This window comes from Curcuma longa, chromosome 11, assembly GCF_044706935.1.
Source record: "Curcuma longa cultivar G26 ecotype Majalengka, Jawa Barat chromosome 11, ITB_CL_G26_1.1, whole genome shotgun sequence".
In the NCBI taxonomy this organism is placed as follows: Eukaryota; Viridiplantae; Streptophyta; class Magnoliopsida; order Zingiberales; family Zingiberaceae; genus Curcuma; species Curcuma longa.
In genome coordinates this window covers 8,835,525-8,853,332 of record NC_133871.1, presented here as the reverse complement: position 1 = coordinate 8,853,332, position 17,808 = coordinate 8,835,525, and the positions used below count along the sequence as shown (strand labels likewise).

General features: G+C 42.3%; 5 protein-coding genes across 7 annotated transcripts; 2 read left to right on the top strand and 3 right to left on the bottom strand.

Annotated features, from left to right (window-relative positions):
- Positions 1–1,174: 1,174 nt before the first annotated feature.
- Positions 1,175–1,907, bottom strand: LOC141840105 (uncharacterized). The gene has a single exon (XM_074728002.1). It carries the CDS (start codon positions 1,898–1,900, stop codon positions 1,271–1,273), a length of 630 nt encoding a protein of 209 aa, XP_074584103.1. The 5' UTR covers positions 1,901–1,907; the 3' UTR covers positions 1,175–1,270.
- Positions 1,908–2,355: 448 nt separating this feature from the next.
- On the bottom strand, positions 2,356–5,232 carry LOC141840104 (uncharacterized). Its single transcript, XM_074728001.1, has 3 exons — positions 4,575–5,232; positions 3,040–3,474; positions 2,356–2,528 (listed from the first exon to the last, which is right to left on the bottom strand). The coding sequence occupies exons 1-3, from the start codon at positions 4,933–4,935 to the stop codon at positions 2,359–2,361; spliced, it is 966 nt and encodes a 321-aa protein (XP_074584102.1). The 5' UTR covers positions 4,936–5,232; the 3' UTR covers positions 2,356–2,358.
- A 1,328-nt stretch (positions 5,233–6,560) lies between these two features.
- Positions 6,561–12,404, bottom strand: LOC141840762 (putative phosphoribosylformylglycinamidine synthase, chloroplastic/mitochondrial). 3 transcript variants are annotated; one of them, XR_012602758.1, is made up of 8 exons: positions 12,231–12,404; positions 12,079–12,136; positions 11,917–11,974; positions 11,710–11,814; positions 11,458–11,531; positions 7,153–11,354; positions 6,991–7,063; positions 6,561–6,893 (listed from the first exon to the last, which is right to left on the bottom strand). XR_012602758.1 is itself a non-coding variant. In XM_074728826.1 (7 exons), the coding sequence occupies exons 5-6, from the start codon at positions 11,521–11,523 to the stop codon at positions 7,158–7,160; spliced, it is 4,263 nt and encodes a 1,420-aa protein (XP_074584927.1). In that variant the 5' UTR covers positions 11,524–11,531; positions 11,757–11,814; positions 11,917–11,974; positions 12,079–12,136; positions 12,231–12,404; the 3' UTR covers positions 6,561–6,893; positions 7,153–7,157. The 3 variants fall into 3 exon arrangements, 1 of the variants encoding a protein (XP_074584927.1); XR_012602757.1 differs by having other exon boundaries at positions 11,757–11,814; XM_074728826.1 differs by lacking the exon at positions 6,991–7,063 and having other exon boundaries at positions 11,757–11,814.
- Positions 12,405–14,179: 1,775 nt separating this feature from the next.
- On the top strand, positions 14,180–16,319 carry LOC141837065 (putative glycosyltransferase At5g03795). Its single transcript, XM_074724536.1, has 6 exons — positions 14,180–14,452; positions 14,548–14,602; positions 14,674–14,718; positions 14,792–14,897; positions 14,996–15,344; positions 15,419–16,319. The coding sequence occupies exons 1-6, from the start codon at positions 14,180–14,182 to the stop codon at positions 16,100–16,102; spliced, it is 1,512 nt and encodes a 503-aa protein (XP_074580637.1). The 3' UTR covers positions 16,103–16,319.
- Positions 16,320–16,619: 300 nt separating this feature from the next.
- Positions 16,620–17,360, top strand: LOC141837878 (uncharacterized). The gene is made up of 2 exons (XM_074725246.1): positions 16,620–17,159; positions 17,255–17,360. Exons 1-2 carry the CDS (start codon positions 16,620–16,622, stop codon positions 17,336–17,338), a joined length of 624 nt encoding a protein of 207 aa, XP_074581347.1. The 3' UTR covers positions 17,339–17,360.
- The last annotated feature ends 448 nt before the right edge of the window (positions 17,361–17,808 follow it).

The following is a 17,808-nucleotide window of genomic DNA, read 5'->3' as shown; positions in this document are numbered from 1 at the left end:
TTGCTCTATCATTTAGTAATGTAGGCTTGTATATAAAGCTCTGAGTTAATGCTTGGATGTTAGATAAAAATATTAAATATAATCTAATTTACAATATACTTAATTTTATGTCATAATCCTAGAAAGAATTAGTTAATCTTATGGAATATAAATACATAATCTATAGCTTCGTCAAAAATAATATTATAATGTGCTATTCATCTTTCTTTAAAGTTGCTACTCTATGACTGAAAATCCTAGGAATCCTCTGGCCGATTAATTAGAGTATCATATCCAATAAAATAAAATGGCACAAACAATGAAAGATAATGAATTATGAAGAGGATAGATGCCCCGAGTTATTTTGTCCTTACAAAAAGCAAAAAAAAACACTTTTTAAATATTCTTGATAGATTTTTTTTAATGACTTTTTATCCCTTTTTGCAACTAAGAAATATCAAATATTCTCAGTTCTTCTTCACTTTGGAATGAAGCATCAGTCCTTCCAGCCATTTTCTGCTACTTCCTCCGGTTCCAGAACCTTATTTACACCGCCAATGAAGTGGATAAATTTTAAAAAGTTTATTAGTTTTATCTATTCTTCGATAATCACATTTAGCCAGGTTTTTAGAATTAAGATTTACATTATTTTTTCTCCTTTTCTTTTTAATTAATATGATAATAAATAATAATATACTTTTTTTTACCAAACTAAGTAATGCCGTTATTTCAAAGCGGAAATGTTTTTGTTTTTTTAAAAAGCAATATTGAATATTTTTTAAAAGCTGAAATGCATACTTAAATTTTATTTATTTTTATAAATTGTAATTTATTGAAGAAGAAGAATAGGGTATGTATTTAGTATCTAATTTTTATTTTGATTTTAATTTCTGAAAAAATAAGAAAAATCAAGAACCTTCTCCACCAATTGCAAGATCCTTCTTCATCTTCCTGCGTTATGACCAATTACAGTTTCTCAATTTATTTTCTCACAAATGATCATCGGACCGATCATATAGGGTCGTTAAGGTGACGGATTCCTCCTTTGCAGAAAAAGATCCTTCTTCATCTTTCATTTTGTTTACACAAATAAAAAAAAAACAAAAATACATATTACAGTTTCTCGATTTACTTTTTCACAAATGATCATCGGACCAATCATATAGAAAAATCAAGAACCTTTCCTCCTTTTGCAGAAAAAGATCCTTCTTCATCTTCCATTTTGATTACACAAATAAAAAATACAAAAATACATACATAAACTTTTTTTTTATTTGCATATAGTGTGCTTTCAGGAATAAGTTACAGTGACAGTGTACTTGTGCGGTTGTTCCTCCGGGTAGGAAGTGACAACTCCGGCCATGGATTCCTCTCGCTGGAACCTCTTCTGCTGCATTTCGATGAACGATTCTATCATCCGCCGGAATTCCTCGGCGTCCACGTCAGGTTTCGCCTCCACGCCGGAGACGTCCGAGGCGGACCGCCGCAGATCCAGCCTACCGTTCCGCCGGCGCTCCATCTTCACCGACCGGCTCCTCCGGCACGCTCCTCTCCTCACCTTCTCCTCCTTCCCCGTCAGGGGAGTAGGCGGCGGAGGCGCCGGCCGCAACGGTGCCGTCCTGCTTTGGCTAGCCAGGAACTGATCGTACACGTCGCCCCCGCCGGCGCCTCTGGCTCCGGCCCGGCGGCAGGACAGCGCGAGCAGGGTGAGGACGATCGCGTTGCCGAGGAGGAAGATGAATAGGTGGCCGGCGAGCAGGCGGCCCAAGAGGCCGACGGCGAGCCTGGCCGCGGCGTACCCTCGGAGAGAGGACCAGAAGACGAGAAGCATCGCAAAGCAGGCCTCGATGCAGCGGAAGAGCGCGTGGAGGCGGCCCGGGCGGCGCCTGGCCGCGATCTTCTCTGCCGTCACCGGGTCCATATTATATCGAACGAACACTTGGTGGGCAACTGGGATGACCACAACTGGCACAAGGCTTCATTTTTATACTCAAAAGACTTTATAGAGACAATACACCAAACACTTTGCCTACATATTTCCACACACAAAAACAAGATCAAATTTTGCAAAGAAACAAAAAAAAACACTGAAGATTATCTCTCTGGCATAATAAATTCCAACAGCATACGGCCATATTGACATAGGCATCATTCGAGCTGCTCAGTGAGAATGTTTAAAATGGAAGGAATCAGATACCATGAGCATGGTAGTAACCATCTGTGTTCTATCCAAATTCTTCAATCCAATCCAAGCCGCAAGTGTGCGAATCACCCATCCATCATCTCCGAATCGAGAACTTCAAAAGAGAGCCAGCCGGTCTGCTAGACTTCGATCGAAGTATAAGCAAAGTAAATTGATGTATCTTCTTCTTTCGCTTTTCATTCTTGGTGGCTCCTCCCTGTAGCATTGCCTTCGCCAGCGGAAGACCTTGAAAGAGGGCAATGCGACCATGTGACAGCAGCTATGATGAGAGTCGCAGCGAGGCCGATTGAGGACCAAATCCATCTCTGCCTCCTCTTGCGCGTGCTGCGTCGCTCTCGTGCGAATTCTGCGATTACAGTTACGCATGATTAAATGTGGCAAAAATCAGATGCTTTCTTTTGTAAAAGGTGGAATCCGCCACCCCAACGACCCCACACGGTCGGCTCCATGCTCATATATGAGGAGGTAAATCGAAAAACTAAGTTGACTTATGTAGGTGATACTTTGAAACAATTGAGCTCAAGGGACTACACACTAGAACAAGCATTCAGAATGAATAGTAAGACTCTAAATAGCAACTCCAGAGAGATATGCACTAATCCATTCATTAAAACAACAATTATCTTGGTAGTAAACAGATTATGTTTCAAAGCAATGCATGATCAGCTCAAATAACATACTGATTATGTTAATGCAGCAGATTGAAATGACACTTACTCATGCTTAATTTTCATCAGGTAAATTGTTGATCAGTGAGAATCATCTTTGTAGACTAAATATGTTTGATCAAAGAGGAAGTGAAGAAAGTAACACAGGTTTGCTTAATGAAAGACAGTGATCGAGTTTAATATTCTCACCCAAAGCTTCTTGGTTTCTCTGAGACATCTCCCTGTTTGCAGTTTCATAATACTGAAGCCGGTCCTGTAACCTAGCAATCTCAAAGTTCTTGGATTTGATCAAAGGTTCCATGACCATTTCAGCCTCAGCACCAGAAACAGTCCTTTCTATAGCATCGACCACGAAGTGAGAAACCACAATCTGCTGGCACAAATCCTCTGCAGGATCAATGTTAGGTTGTTCTATACCATCGACAGTAAAAGTTGGAGGAACAGGAAGCTGCAATCCCACAAGTGACAGATGATAACTCAGCATCTGCCATTGGTTTTGCAAGGCCTCAGTTGCTTCTTCAGCTTGCCTGCATCTCTCTATTTCCATTGATATATTCAGCCTCAAGTCGCGCAGCTCTTCAAATTTCCAACTGTAAGATTGTGAAGTGCCATCACTGGATATCTCTGCATCATACAAAAGAATGATAGCACTACTCCACCAACAAAATTGCACAAGACGAAAAATAACAACTAAGATCAAGATTTTCGGTGTTTTAGGTAACTTCTGGACAAGACCAATCAGCAAAGTATAGCTGAAGAGTTTTAACAGGTCAGGTATTGGAAAAAATCAACAGCTCTTTAACAATGTTAAAAAAGAACTGTGTTTTGCTTAATAAACTTGGGTTCAAACAATCTATGTTTGTAGGACGTAAAATCTTGTACTTTTCTTTCCTTGCTTTTCGAGGCTTTGTACATTCTTTGATCAATACACTTCCAAACATGTTGGACAACCACCATGCTCCATTACCATGTAAAAAAGAATGTTAGTACCTTATCTACTAAAGACAGTTAATCCAAACAAATTCCAACAGCTTTCATTGGTATTCTTTTCTCTTACGTAGTTATGTTACAACGATTATACGAAAGGCTTCGAGATTACATAATCAGCAAAATGTCAAAACCAATAAATAATACAATGGCAAAATAGGAAAAGAACAACTAATAATCATAGAACATACTCAAAGTCATCATAAATGCATTATAATGCTTAGAGACATTCAAAGACCAAACAATTAATTACATTGTACGCAATTAAAATCATTAGATCTCATACAAAATAAGAAACCGCTGAAAAACATTATTTACAGAAGAAAAGAAAAAGGAAAAGGAAAAAAATTTATACTAGAACCTATTGTAATAATTTGTTTATGTTGAAAAAGTAACAGAACAAGTACTCTATATCATTTCAGTGGATAAACCTCACACTAGAATCACTTTTTTTTTCATGTCATTTTTCCTTTTCTACCAAGTTTTACTTTTTTCTATTTGCATATTAACCTTTCTCATTTGCAGTACACGAGAGATTTTATACTATTTTTCAACCAGACTGTTAGATACCAAACTTACTATCAAGACTATTCGATCTATAACAAATGCTGAAAATTTTGATACAAACTAACAAAAAGACCAGAAAGAAAAGCATATCTCTCCCTCGACACGCGCATCAGCAAAGACCAGAAAGAAAAGCATATCTGAAACCAAAATAATCTGGTGAAAATGCATACCTTCAAAGGCATCAAAATACTCCCCTGAAGGAGTAGAAGGATTCCTACCGAGCTCATTGTTACTGTATGAGCTAACTGAGCCGTTGGGATCGAAGAAATCATTAGTCTCCATGTCTCTTTCAAGATCAAGAGAGCCAGGTCTAGCCAATTCATCTGATCTAACAGGGCCATTATACACATGTGTGTCTTCAGGCTTCACTTCATGAAGTTCAACCACACTGGAGTTTGGTTCACCTTCGCCTCCGCTTGAAGCACGAGGTTTCTGTTCCCCACCAATCTCCGGCCGATCAACGTCACCAATATTAGCGTAGGTACCATTTGGGGCAGCAGACTCAGCCTTGGGCTCCAGCTGCGGCAGCATGCTTCCACCAGCATCGCGCTGTGTCACACTCTTGAGGAGGCGCGGTCCTCGTCTCTTGTGGTTGACGATGTAAGGACACGCCGGGGAGAAGGACGAGGGAGAGTCTGGAAGTGGAGTCGACTCCGGGATAGCGTACAGAGCCGGGGAGATGTTGGGCCGAGGGATGTTATTCTTCGGAGACCAGTTCAGCGGTGACGGCGGCCGATTCAAGGTGGATGTCACTGGCGGCAGCCGCTTGGGGGGAGGATTTCGAGAATCCAGCTTTACAAGCCTCTCCAACGGCGACCTCACAGCTAGGGAGCGTACCGTCGATCAAGAAGCACAAGCAACGAATCAAGATGGAAACTTTACCAACATGCAACACCTAAATCACAGATTTTTTAGCCAAAATAGTAAAAAAAAATCTTAGGGGGAAATTACTGTTTCTTCCTACCTGACTTTGCTAGCATCTGCCCAACTTGAATCAGATTAGCGAAAGGACGGACGATATTGGCGAGTACGACAGGGGTAGATTAGGGATCTACAACAGAAGGCTCGAGCGATGCGGCGAATCAGCGCAAAAACTGGAAACTTGAGCAACGAAAAAACGGAGGTAATAAGGAGCGAGCGCCGGAGAAAGTTTGATCGCGTGACCTAATTTGCTCGGAGGAAGAAGACGAACACGCAGAGGATCCGTGTGATTTCAAATGAGAACGAGATTTTGTATTTTGGCCCTTAGATCGCAGCAAAACCATCAGTCGATTAAATTCTATATTCAGTCGATTACTATCGAAACAGTAATAAAATAGACTCGACTGGAATTTAATTCCAGTCGACTAAGCTGAAACAGAGGCAAATTCGGCTCAACTGAAATGAAATTCCAGTCGACTAAACTGGCCAGCCTCTTGCACAATTCCAAATTTCAGTCGACTGATATCTATAGTCAGTCGATTAACGCGGATACAGAAGCTGCATGGACTCGACTGGATGTTAAATTCAGTCGATTGATCATACAAATGGACTCGACTGGAATTTAATTCCAGTTGACTCCCTCCAAAACAGAAGCAAAACCGACTCAACTGGAATGAAATTCCAGTCGACTAACCTGGCCGGTCTTGCGCAACTCCAAATTTCAGTCGACTAATGTCTATAGTCAGTCAACTACCGCGGATACAGAAGCTGCATGGACTCAACTGGATGTCAAATTCAATCGACTGGGATATGATCAGTCGACTGAGACCTTGACATCAGTCTGACTAATGTCCTCTCAATGCATTTTAAGTCGCGCGAGCGTCTATTAGAAGACGGGGCAAGATCCCAACGAGACTACGTTTGTGTGCATTCACTCGGTACGATTTTCCATTCTGATTGCGACTTTAAACGCACTCCTAACTAAATCAAATTTAGAATTAATTTTGTATTTTCTCAACTATATTTATTAGATTTAGTTAGGAGGATTAATCAAACTATAAGAAAACTTACCCACACTTTGTATTAATAATTTATAGTAAAACACTTTATCACTATTACATCCTAGAAGACATTAAAATAGATTGATTTACCACTTCCTAATTACAGATTAAATTTTAACGATTTTTTTCCTAAGCAATCATCATGCGGCCTTTCACTGAAAAAAGAAACAGAAGAAAACAATTAAAATTGCACATATGAAGATTTACATTACATCCAAAATTATTAATTTCAACTCAACAAGCCACAAGTAAAAAGCATTTGAGGTTCAACCCACATATTAGGTGGGACAGTGCAATAGCAGTAATCAAGCTGCAATTTTGATCTTATTTTCTGTAAGAGAAACAAGTTTAACAAGAAAGAGTTCCATGAAAGGGCTAAGTTTCATCCAACAATTGTACTCAAAAGATATCATCCGAATTAAACTCAGATAAAGAGAGGCATCTCAAGAAATTATGAAGCTCTATCATTAACTCATTATCATCTAACAGAAGATGTCTGCTCAAGCCCTGCAGAAGAGCATCAAAACAAGCTCAGTAACAAATCAAAGGGCGAACCGAGCAATAAAATTAGAAACACGACATAAATTGATTAGGATATGCGCACCTCTTTCAAGAGCACCATTCGTGAGCATTCTGAAACATGCGTAGCCATGGACTAGTAGATGTCTGCTTAAGCCCTGCAGAAGAGCATCAAAACAAGCTCAGTAACAAATCAAAGGGGCAATAAAATTAGAAACACGACATAAATTGATTAAGATATGCGCACCTCTTTCAAGAGCACCATTCGCGAGCATTCTGAAACATGCGTAGCCATGGACTAGGCCCTCTCTTGTCGACGTCCCATTCCTTCGGATACCATGGGAACTGCCACATCATAAAGCACCTTTCAGGATGCGGCATCATGGCAAGGTGCCTTCCGTCGGGAGAACAAAGCGCAGCAATTCCGAGTGGAGATCCATTTGGATTGAAAGGATAAGCCACCGATACGCTGCCATCATCATCACAATAACGTAGAGGGGCCAGGTTAGACTTCAGAACGCGATCTAGAACACCGTCATCAGGGAAGTATGCTCTTCCCTCACCATGAGCTGCCCAGACACCCAATGTACTACCCTCCATACCTTCAAACATCACGGCGGGGGACTTTCCAATCTGGACACTTGTAAAGCGACACTCGAATCGGCCAGATTCATTGTGAATGAACCTTGGTTGTGACATGTCTCCACCATAACCAAGGGATCCTCCCACATCAGCGCCAGGCACCCATCCAAGAAGGGCCATTAGCTGACACCCATTGCAAACACCTAGGCTAAACGTGTCTGGGCGGTGGTAAAAATCTTGAAATTGTTGCAGCAGAGGCTGGTTAAATCTAATTGATGCAGACCAACCTTTTGCTGAATCAAGTACATCAGCATAACTAAAGCCACCAACAAATGCGATACCACGAAACTTGTTCAGAGAGACTTGTCCATGCAGAAGGTCTGACATTGTTACATCCCAAGGTTCAAATCCAGCAGCATGGAATGCTGCCGACATTTCTCTATCACCGTTGCTACCTTCCTCTCGAATGATAGCTACTCTGGGTTTTGAAGTAGCAAGGATCAACTTTTCATCAGTGAACCTTGGAGTGAATGACAATGACCACGAAGGTGCATGTCTATGCTTTAGACCTTTCTTCTCCAATTCAACGCAAGAAGCTAGCCTTTGCAATCCCTCGAGTTGAAAACTTGTCTCCTCCCACAAGTCCCTAAGGAACGTTGTTTCTTCTTTCAGTACTTTGATTCCATCGACAGACAATTCTATAGTTGGCGTAGCAGTAACATTTCCAATCATCTCACCAGATACTCCAACTGCTTTGAGTTTTTGAATAACCTTATCAGCGTGTAGTGAATTGACCTCAAGAACAAGACCGAGCTCTTCCGCAAATAATACTTGAAGAAGGCCATGACCCTTGGAACTCAAGTTCAATTGCACGCCACAATTACCAGCAAATGCCATCTCGAGAATACAAACAATAATCCCACCATCGCTAATGTCATGACCAGCAGAAATTAATTGCTCACTCAGGAGTTCCTGAACAACCTCAAACACCTTTTTCAAGTATAGTACATCATCAAGATCAGGGCACTCATCGCCAACTTGGTCAAATGCTTGTGCAAGTGCAGAACCACCTAGCCGCCGATGCCCTTTTGCTAGATCAATGTGTAAAAGAATACCATCATCTCCAAGCTTTAGGTCAGGAGTTACAGTCTTCGTTATATCAGGACAAGTTACATATGTGCTAATAACCAGGTTACCAGGAGCCTTGACAACCTCACCAGCTGCATTTGCTGCCATAGAAAGACTATCCTTTCCCCCATCGATGGCTATACCCAGTTGTATCATGGATTCTGAGAGAGACATAGCAGCATCATACATGACTGCTCCTTCTCCATCGAGTTTCGCAGCATACATCCAATTACCACTGGCCTTTACATCTCCGAGAGATGTAACCTTTGCCCAAATTAAATTGGTCAATGCTTCACCAACAGCCAATCTTGCCATAGCTTTTGGATTCAACAAACCTTTCAGTGGCTGCTCTCCTATTGCACAAGCACCACCACTCAAATCTGTATAAGACTGGGCGATAACAGCAACATCAGAAAGTGGTAGCTGGAGGGGACCTACAGTCTGTTGTTGTGCCACAAGCCCTGTTACACACCTGTCAACTTTTGTCGTTAAGAAACGTTTAGAACAAACTGAAGGTAGTTTCAAGACCCTCTTCAAACAGTCTATTAATGTAGTGGCAGGTGCAATATCTAGCGGCTCCACCATTGTAGGTACTCGCTTGAACTCAAAGATTTTCTGTGGCATATCTCCAAGCACCTTTTCAAGTTCAAGATTCTCAACAGGTGGTGGTGGAGGAAGCCCATTTGTTTTGCAATGGTCAATAGCCAAGCTATCTACTAACACAATTCGCCCACTACCATTGATCGTACCAATAACAGCCATAGAAACCCTTTCCCTGTCACATACAGACTGCAACAAACTCCGGCTCTCTGGTTTAACTAACAAAGCATCCTGTTCTTGGTATTCTGCACCCCAAATCTCTAGAACTGACATGGTATGATCACCAACAACTATAGAACGGATATCAATTTCAGCTCCTTCAGGATAGATAATTTCTTTTACAACATTGCAATTTCCCCCAGCCCCTTGATCATGGATGCTAATAATAGGATTTTTATCCCCCATTTCAACACAAGCACGGACTACACGATATAGCTTCTGAGCCATCTCAGCATCTCCTCGCTGCACCGCATTAAAATCTAGTTCTGCATCATTTTGCCCACTGACCATGCTTGAAGCAGCACCACCTCCCATTCCAATTCGATAAGCTGGACCTCCGATCTTGACAACAAGCATTCCAACTTCTGGCTCTCCCTTTGATACATGTGCATGGTCAATTTGTCCAATACCTCCACTAAACATTATAGGCTTCAGCCATTCACGTCGCTCGCCATTCGAAAGTCTCATACCAAATGTTCTTGTGTAACCTTGAATCAGAGGCTCTCCAAACTTATTGCCATAGTCAGATGCTCCATCGCTCGCAGAAACTAGAATTTGTAAAGGAGAAGCTAAATTTGAAGGATATGTGAAAGATCGGTCTTCCCATGGTGCATCGGCTCCCTCAATATGAAGATTACCAACACAATAGCCAGCTGTAGAAGCTACAACAAAAGATCCCCGTCCAGTAGCATGTGTATCCCTTATGCGGCCTCCAGCTCCTGTTTCTGCTCCAGGGTAGGGAGCTACAGCACAAGGAAAATTATGTGTCTCTGCAGTAAATAAGACATCTAGCTCACGGATCATACTGTGAAGGGGAGATGTCACTCCAGGTGATGCTGGACGCAACTGGGATACTGTGAACCCCTTGATGGCACTTGAGTTGTCCTTGAATCCAATCACAGAATTATTTGGGTTTGCCTTTAAAGTGCCCTTCACTATTTGCATAAGTGTTTTGCCCATTGTCTCACCATCTATAATGAGTTTTCCATTGAAGAACCAGTGTCTGCTATGCTCGCTGTTTGACTGTGCAATATCAAAGAGTTCAACTGATGTAGGATTCCTCTTAATGTCATCTCTAAAGAGCCTGGTGTAGTACTGAATATCTTGTTCATCAAAAGCAAGGCCCATCTTTAGATTAATCTCTTCCAATGCTTGTCTTCCCCTCTCGATGACAGGAATCACTATAACCGGATCAGGAGTAGCACTAGTGTGAAATGTAGTAAGCTTTACTGGATAAACACATTCTGTCATCCTGTCATGAACAATTGATGCAAACTCTCTGATTTGGTGCTCCTCCAGTGGCTTACTTCCTTTCCTAAGACGCAAAAGGTATCTTCTTGACCGCTCCATACGAGTCACTTCTGTTAAGGAACATGCTTGACAAATTGATACAGCATTAGTTGACCATGCTGTAGTAAAGGACATGCGAGGTCCAACTTCAACAATTATGGTACCAGCATCTATGAAAACTTCTTTTTCAAGAAAGCTCTCTGCCTGAAAATTCTCAGGCTCAAATGTCTCCTGCAGAATCCACTTAAGCGTTCCGAGTTTCTCAGCTGACAGTACACCATCAACACCAATATTGAAACAAATTTCAGTTTTTATCTCAACAATGTCACCTGAAACCTTTACTTGGACCTGCCTGAGCAGCTCTGCAATAGCACTGTCATGAAGTAGTGGACGGCGGAAGAAATGTATGATTTCCTGGTATACTCCTAGTGCATCAGATTCCTCTACTAATAAACTCTGTGTGCCTTTCGAAACAGCATCTCTTCGACTCAACAATAACGGGAACTTTGGCGTCAAAACTCTACCAAATGACAATCCATGGCCATGCCAACGATTCGAGCCACCTCGAATAAGGTGGCACCTACTAGGTTGGCAGTGCTTATGCCTAAAATGGCCAGATCTTTCCCTTCCCTGAAAGAAGAAAAGCGAAATATTTTCAAAATGCAAACACACGGAAAGATCCACAAGGAAAGAAGCGATGAAATACAGGAGAATCAAAATCAAGGATGCTCACCGTACTAGCGCAGAAAGCATGGAGGCGCGAGAAACCAGTTGTAGCCGTATCCCCGAGAACAACCATTTAGACCACTGAAGTAACCAAGAAAAAATATTTACCGATCGACAAAATAAACCTTGATAAAAGAGAAATACCACGGGCAATAAGGGATCATAAATCCTCAAATCAGAAGAAAAATCGCAATCCACTAGTTAAAAAAGAGTTTTGCAAAAAGTGAAGAAAAAGACATGAGGTAAGTTTAGGGTTTACGGGCCAGTAAACCGAGCCAAGGGTTGCCGGCGGACTAGGGAGCGTACCGTCGATCAAGAAGCACAAGCAACGAATCAAGGTGGAAACTTTACCAACATGCAACACCTAAATCACAGATTTTTTAGCCAAAATAACAATAATAGTAAAAAAAATCTTAGCAATTTTTTAAAAAGGGGGAAATTATTGCCGGCGGACTAGGGAGCGTACCGTCGATCAAGAAGCACAAGCAACGAATCAAGGTGGAAACTTTACCAACATGCAACACCTAAATCACAGATTTTTTAGCCAACATAACAATAATAGTAAAAAAAAAATCTTAGCAATTTTTTAAAAAGGGGGAAATTATTGCCGGCGGACTAGGGAGCGTACCGTCGATCAAGAAGCACAAGCAACGAATCAAGGTGGAAACTTTACCAACATGCAACACCTAAATCACAGATTTTTTAGCCAAAATAACAATAATAGTAAAAAAAAAATCTTAGCAATTTTTTAAAAAGGGGGAAATTGCTGTTTCTTCCTACCTGACTTTGCTAGCATCTGCCCAACTTGAATCAGATTAGCGAAAGGACGGACGATATTGGCGAGTACGACAGGGGTAGATTAGGGATCTACAACAGAAGCCTCGAGCGATGCGGCGAATCAGCGAAAAAACTGGAAACTTGAGCAACGAAAAAACGGAGGTAATAAGGAGCGAGCGCCGGAGAAAGTTTGATCGCGAGACCTAATTTGCTCGGAGGAACGCGGCGGATCCGTGTGATTTCAAATGAGAACGAGACTTTGTATTTTGGCCCTTGGATGTTCCATAAATTTTAATTTAACCCCACCTAGTTTTGACAACCTCGCCCTCGTAGGTCCATCGAAATTATCTAATTGTCTTCAAATATTATTTATTATTATTATTTTTATCTAAATTCTAAATTGTCTTCGATAGATAGTATACGCATTTAACTTCTTTAAAATTATTAATTAAGCTCTGTAAAATTTTAAAGAAATAAGATCAAACATACTCATAAGAAAATAAATAAATTGAAGATAAGTCAAACTCGACCTTTTATTTTTATATCGTTAGAGTTGTCCCCGGGACAATGGTGCAACGGTAGGACATCCGAATTGTAACTCAGGGACCCGCGGTTCGATCCCTAGCTACAGCGTATTTGTAGGAATTTTCCTCCAAATGGGAAACGCAATCAAAGGATGCTGGGCATCTGGATTGCCCGCCGTTTGCGCTTCCTGATTTACCCTGGTGGTCGGTGGGAAACTTCCGTGGGATCGGACCGACCACCCCCAGAGATGTGGCTACTGGGATTATCATTTTTTTTTATATCGTTAGAGTTAATATGGTGTTTACTTGGATGGATAAGAATAAATTTTGCAAAAGCTTATAATTTATCGGATGCTTTTATTCCTTTTTGTCATTTATCTTAAGTAGGTGATTAGTGTCCCGAGCAAGATTGAATTGGCTACCGCGAAGTAGATATTATTATAATAAATAAAAGTCGAATCTCGAATAAGTCGATCATATAAACTATTGAGGTAACAGATTACATCTTTTACTATAAATTATTAATCCTAGTCACTTTTATTATTATTATTGTTATAATATAAGTATCTAAATTCACTTAACAATCGATCTCTACAATAGAAAATTTATTATTATTATTGTTATAATATAAGTATCTAAATTCACTTAACAATCGATCTCTACAATAGAAAATTTATGGTTAAATTTGATACTCTATGAATCCATCAAATGTCTTACAGTTGCACCACGACGAATGGAAAAAAAGGCACTTTCTTTCTTTTTTATTTTCTTTTATTTCTATCACAATTTATACACATAACTATATCTCGATTCTCTTAAACATAGAAATTAATATTAATAATAAAATAAAAATAAATAAATTTATTTTTTTCCAAACAAAAGCAATCGACACATAGAAAATACAGAGAAAAACGACAAAAAAAGGAAACTTATTTGTGTTTTTTAAGGTAGAATGGAATATTTAAGGAATGAATTATCTATTTATAAGGAATACAATTTATATAAATTATAAAAAGATTTTTTAAATATATATTTTAAAAGGTATGTATGTTTTGGAGGTTACAAGGAAAATTAAATGTCATTTATAAATTAATGTAATTAATGCGTATATTTATCAGGAAGCGTATCCAATTCCTTATCTTCTACCATTGGAGGACGCCTCGTCACGAATAATTAGCCGCAGCGTTAGCAATAATTACGAAACATGCCCATTCGAACAGGGCTATTTCTTTACGGTAATTATGTGCATTTTTAGGGGTATTAATGTCACATAAAATGACGTGCGGCTTCCCGATTTCTCGTCCGTCGTCACTCTCGCGCGCCTTCCTTTCTTTCCTTTGCTCTCCATAAAATCGATCTCTCCACCTCCGCCGTGTTCCTGCGTCTCTTCCTCTCCCTCTCCCTCTTCGTCTCACTCCACCGCCTCCAATGGCCGTCGACACTGTGCTCGAAAAGTCTGTTTCCCGCCTCGCCAGCGGCGGCGGTTGGCGGGCGGTGCTCGTCTTCGTCGCCCTCGCGGCGTCCGCCGCCGTGCTCCTCGCTTCGTTCTCCACATCCGCTAGCGTCCCCACATGGTTCTCCATTTATTCCTCCTCCTCCTCCTCCTCGATATCATCTGCGTCGGCGCGTCCGCCGGTGGCGACGCCGGCTGCCGTGGAGGCCTCCGGTGGCGAAAAGGTTGCGCCTTTGGGGGCTTACGGGGTAGGTAATTAAAGCTCCTCGCTCCTTCCATGGATACAAAGATTGAATCTTTTTTGTTTCTGGATATTGATCTCTCGCTATTTGATCTGTGTTAGCCTGCAAGTGCCGATTTTTCCTCCGTTTCCATCGTCGATAAGCCGCCTACTACTAGTTCCCCTGCTCCTGCTCCTGTTGCAACTGAGAATCCTCCAGTTCCTGTTCCTGCTTCTGCTTCAATTGAGACATCCCCTACTCCCGCTCCTGCTCTTCCATCTCTCTGGAGCGAGGTAGAAGATTTGAACATCTAAAAGTTTTTATTTTGCGTGTGCGATGATTGATTTCGTATAGCAATCCAGACAGATCTCCAGCTTCTCGACGCTAAGGAAGAGATCGCACGCGCGCCTCCTCTGCTGAACGATTCCGATCTCCATGCTCCGTTGTTCTTGAACGTTTCCGCTTTCAAAAGGCGAGAACAAGAAATTATCATGCCAAACGGAAATATTAAAGAAACCTCTCCTCTAGTTAATTAAAAGCAACCGTTCTTCATACTCTTGATAATTGCAGGAGCTACGAACTCATGGAGAAGATCTTGAAGGTCTACGTCTACAAGGAAGGAGAAAAGCCGCTGTGCCACACGCCTGAACTGGAAGGCATCTACGCCTCTGAAGGATGGTTCATGAAGCTAATGGAGGAGAACAAGCACTTCGTGGTGCATGATCCAGACAAGGCTCACCTGTTCTACCTTCCCTATAGTTCTCGCCAGCTCAGAATGCATCTCTACGTCCCCGATTCCCACTCCATGCAGCCATTATCGATCTTCTTGAGGGACTACGTCAACTTGATCTCCGCCAAGTACCCGTTCTGGAACAGGACGAAGGGCTCAGACCATTTCCTCGTCGCTTGCCACGATTGGGTACCTCAATTTCTCCCCCTAAACGTCGAGGGATTACTGTTCCGATGATCTTCCGGCTGTTGCTCTTGTTGCAGGCAACCTACACCACTAAGCTCCACGAGGAACTCCGGAGGAACGCGATCAAAGTGGTATGCAATGCGGACGTCTCCGAGGGGATCTTCCTGCGCGGGAAGGACGTTTCTCTGCCGGAGACGTACGTGAAGATGCCCAAGGATCTTCACGGGTTCGTCGGGGGGAAGCCGGCGTCGCAGCGGCCCATCTTCGCCTTCTTCGCCGGCCAGATGCACGGCCGCGTCCGGCCGGTCCTCGTCGAGCATTGGAAGGGCAAGGACAGCGACATGCAGATCTACGAGGTACTCCCGGCGGCCGTCGCCCGGCGGATGTCCTACATCGAGCACATGAAGTCGAGCAGGTTCTGCATCTGCCCCATGGGCTACGAGGTGAACAGCCCCAGGATCGTGGAGGCCATCCACTACGAGTGCGTGCCGGTGATCATCGCCGACAACTTCGTGCTGCCGTTCGAGGAGCTTCTGGACTGGACCGCGTTCTCCGTGGTGGTGCCGGAGAAGGAGATCCCGAACCTGAAGAAGATCCTGAAGGGGATCAGCGAGAGGCAATACACGAGGATGCAAACCAACGTGAAGAAGTTGCAGAGGCATTTCTTGTGGAACTCCGAACCAGTCAAGTACGATCTCTTCCACATGATCCTGCACTCCGTTTGGTTTAGCAGATTGAATCAGATGAACACGAATGCCTAACAGATTGTTTATTTAATCATTCTTTGGAGTAAAAAACGATCCTCGAGAAGCCGATGATATGATATCCCACCATGAATGGCGACGTTTGATCGGTTGAACTTGCTTCGACTGATCGAAGGATTGCTGTGTGTGGATATGTTCACTCACCTACTACGATAACTTAGCAATGATCATGGTTTGTAAGATCATCAAATTATTCAGCTGTGATCGAATTTTAGGGTAGATTTTCTTTTTCCTCCTTTCTTTCTCATTGAAAAGGAACTTTGATTATTACTTAATTTGACTGTATAACAAAGGCTTTTGGCACTTATTCTTTCGACAACTTAAGAAGGGATTGTTAGTGAGAATGCGATGAAGTTGTTGGAGTGTCCTTGAAATCTATCTTCCAAGCATCCAACTAACCACCTTCCTTGAAGTGCAAACTTTTGGTCTTATTTATCGTCCAATTCTTCATGCAACTCTCCATCAGAATCAGAGAGTGAGAGAGAGAGACGGTAATTGGCAGTGGCATTGCAAAATGGGCGCGTTGTGGTGCCTCTGTTTCATAGCGCTTGCATCCGCTGGAATCCGCGGCGCCGCCGCGCAAGCTCCGGCGGCCGGGCCGTCCCAGCAACCGCCCCCCAAGAGCGCTGCGGCCCCCTCTGTGGCTCCATCTTCCCCCGTCCAAGCCGCGCCGCCGCCACTTCTTCCTCCCCCGCCAGTGACGCCCCCGCCAGTGCTTCCACCGCCACCGGCCACACCTCCGCCGGCGACGCCGCCTCCGGCGTTGCCGCCAGCACCTACGTCGTCGCCGCCGCTAGTTTCTCCGCCTCCAGTAACTCCCCCGCCGGCGCAAGCGCCTGCGCCGGCTCCAGCTGTGCTTTCGCCGCCGCCGCTTTCACCGGAGGTGATACCTCCCGCGCCCGCCCCGTCGAAGAGCAAGAAGAAGCACCGGAGGAGGCACAAGAAGAAGCACGCGAAGGCGCCGGCGCCGGCGGCGCTCAGCCCGCCGGCCCCTACCTCGCCGTCGCCGCCGGAGGTGGACGTCGGCAGCCCGGCGCCGGAACCTTTTGATTTGGTGAGAAATGAAAATTATAATTAATTAATTAAAATTCCATCTAATTTTTTACGATATTAAAATTTATTTATTTTATTTATTTTCCCATTTTCCAGAGTGGAAACAGCGTGAAATCTGAAGTGGAACGGTGGGCGAGGATTACGCTGACTATTTTTTATATTTTCATGCAATTTTATTAATTGAGCCTCGATATAAATAAATATTTTAATGTAATTTTCTTATATTTTTCACATATTTAAAAAACGCGTGGAATGAGAGAGGCTTTGTTCATGTAACGAGGAAAAAGAAGTCATAACTGAAGAATATTTAGATCAATAAATTGCCTTTTTCTTGGCTTAATATTTTCTTTTTTATTAGATGGATCTCTAATTTTATTTATTTTCATCGAGCTTTATTTAATTGGAAGGAGAGAAATTAGGATTAAAAAAATAAAGAGATTATCGACTAAAAAATGGTGATGGTAAATATAAATTAACACTCGTGAATAATAATTTGGGAAATATTTAAGATTTATGAGTTAATTTTGAAATTAACTTGTGAAATATTTGAGATTAAATATTTAAAATTTGAGGAAAAAAATTCGTTTCATTGTTCTAAATACCACAGGCACGGTACGTTTACCGCACCCGGTTTTGTCCGTCGGTAAATT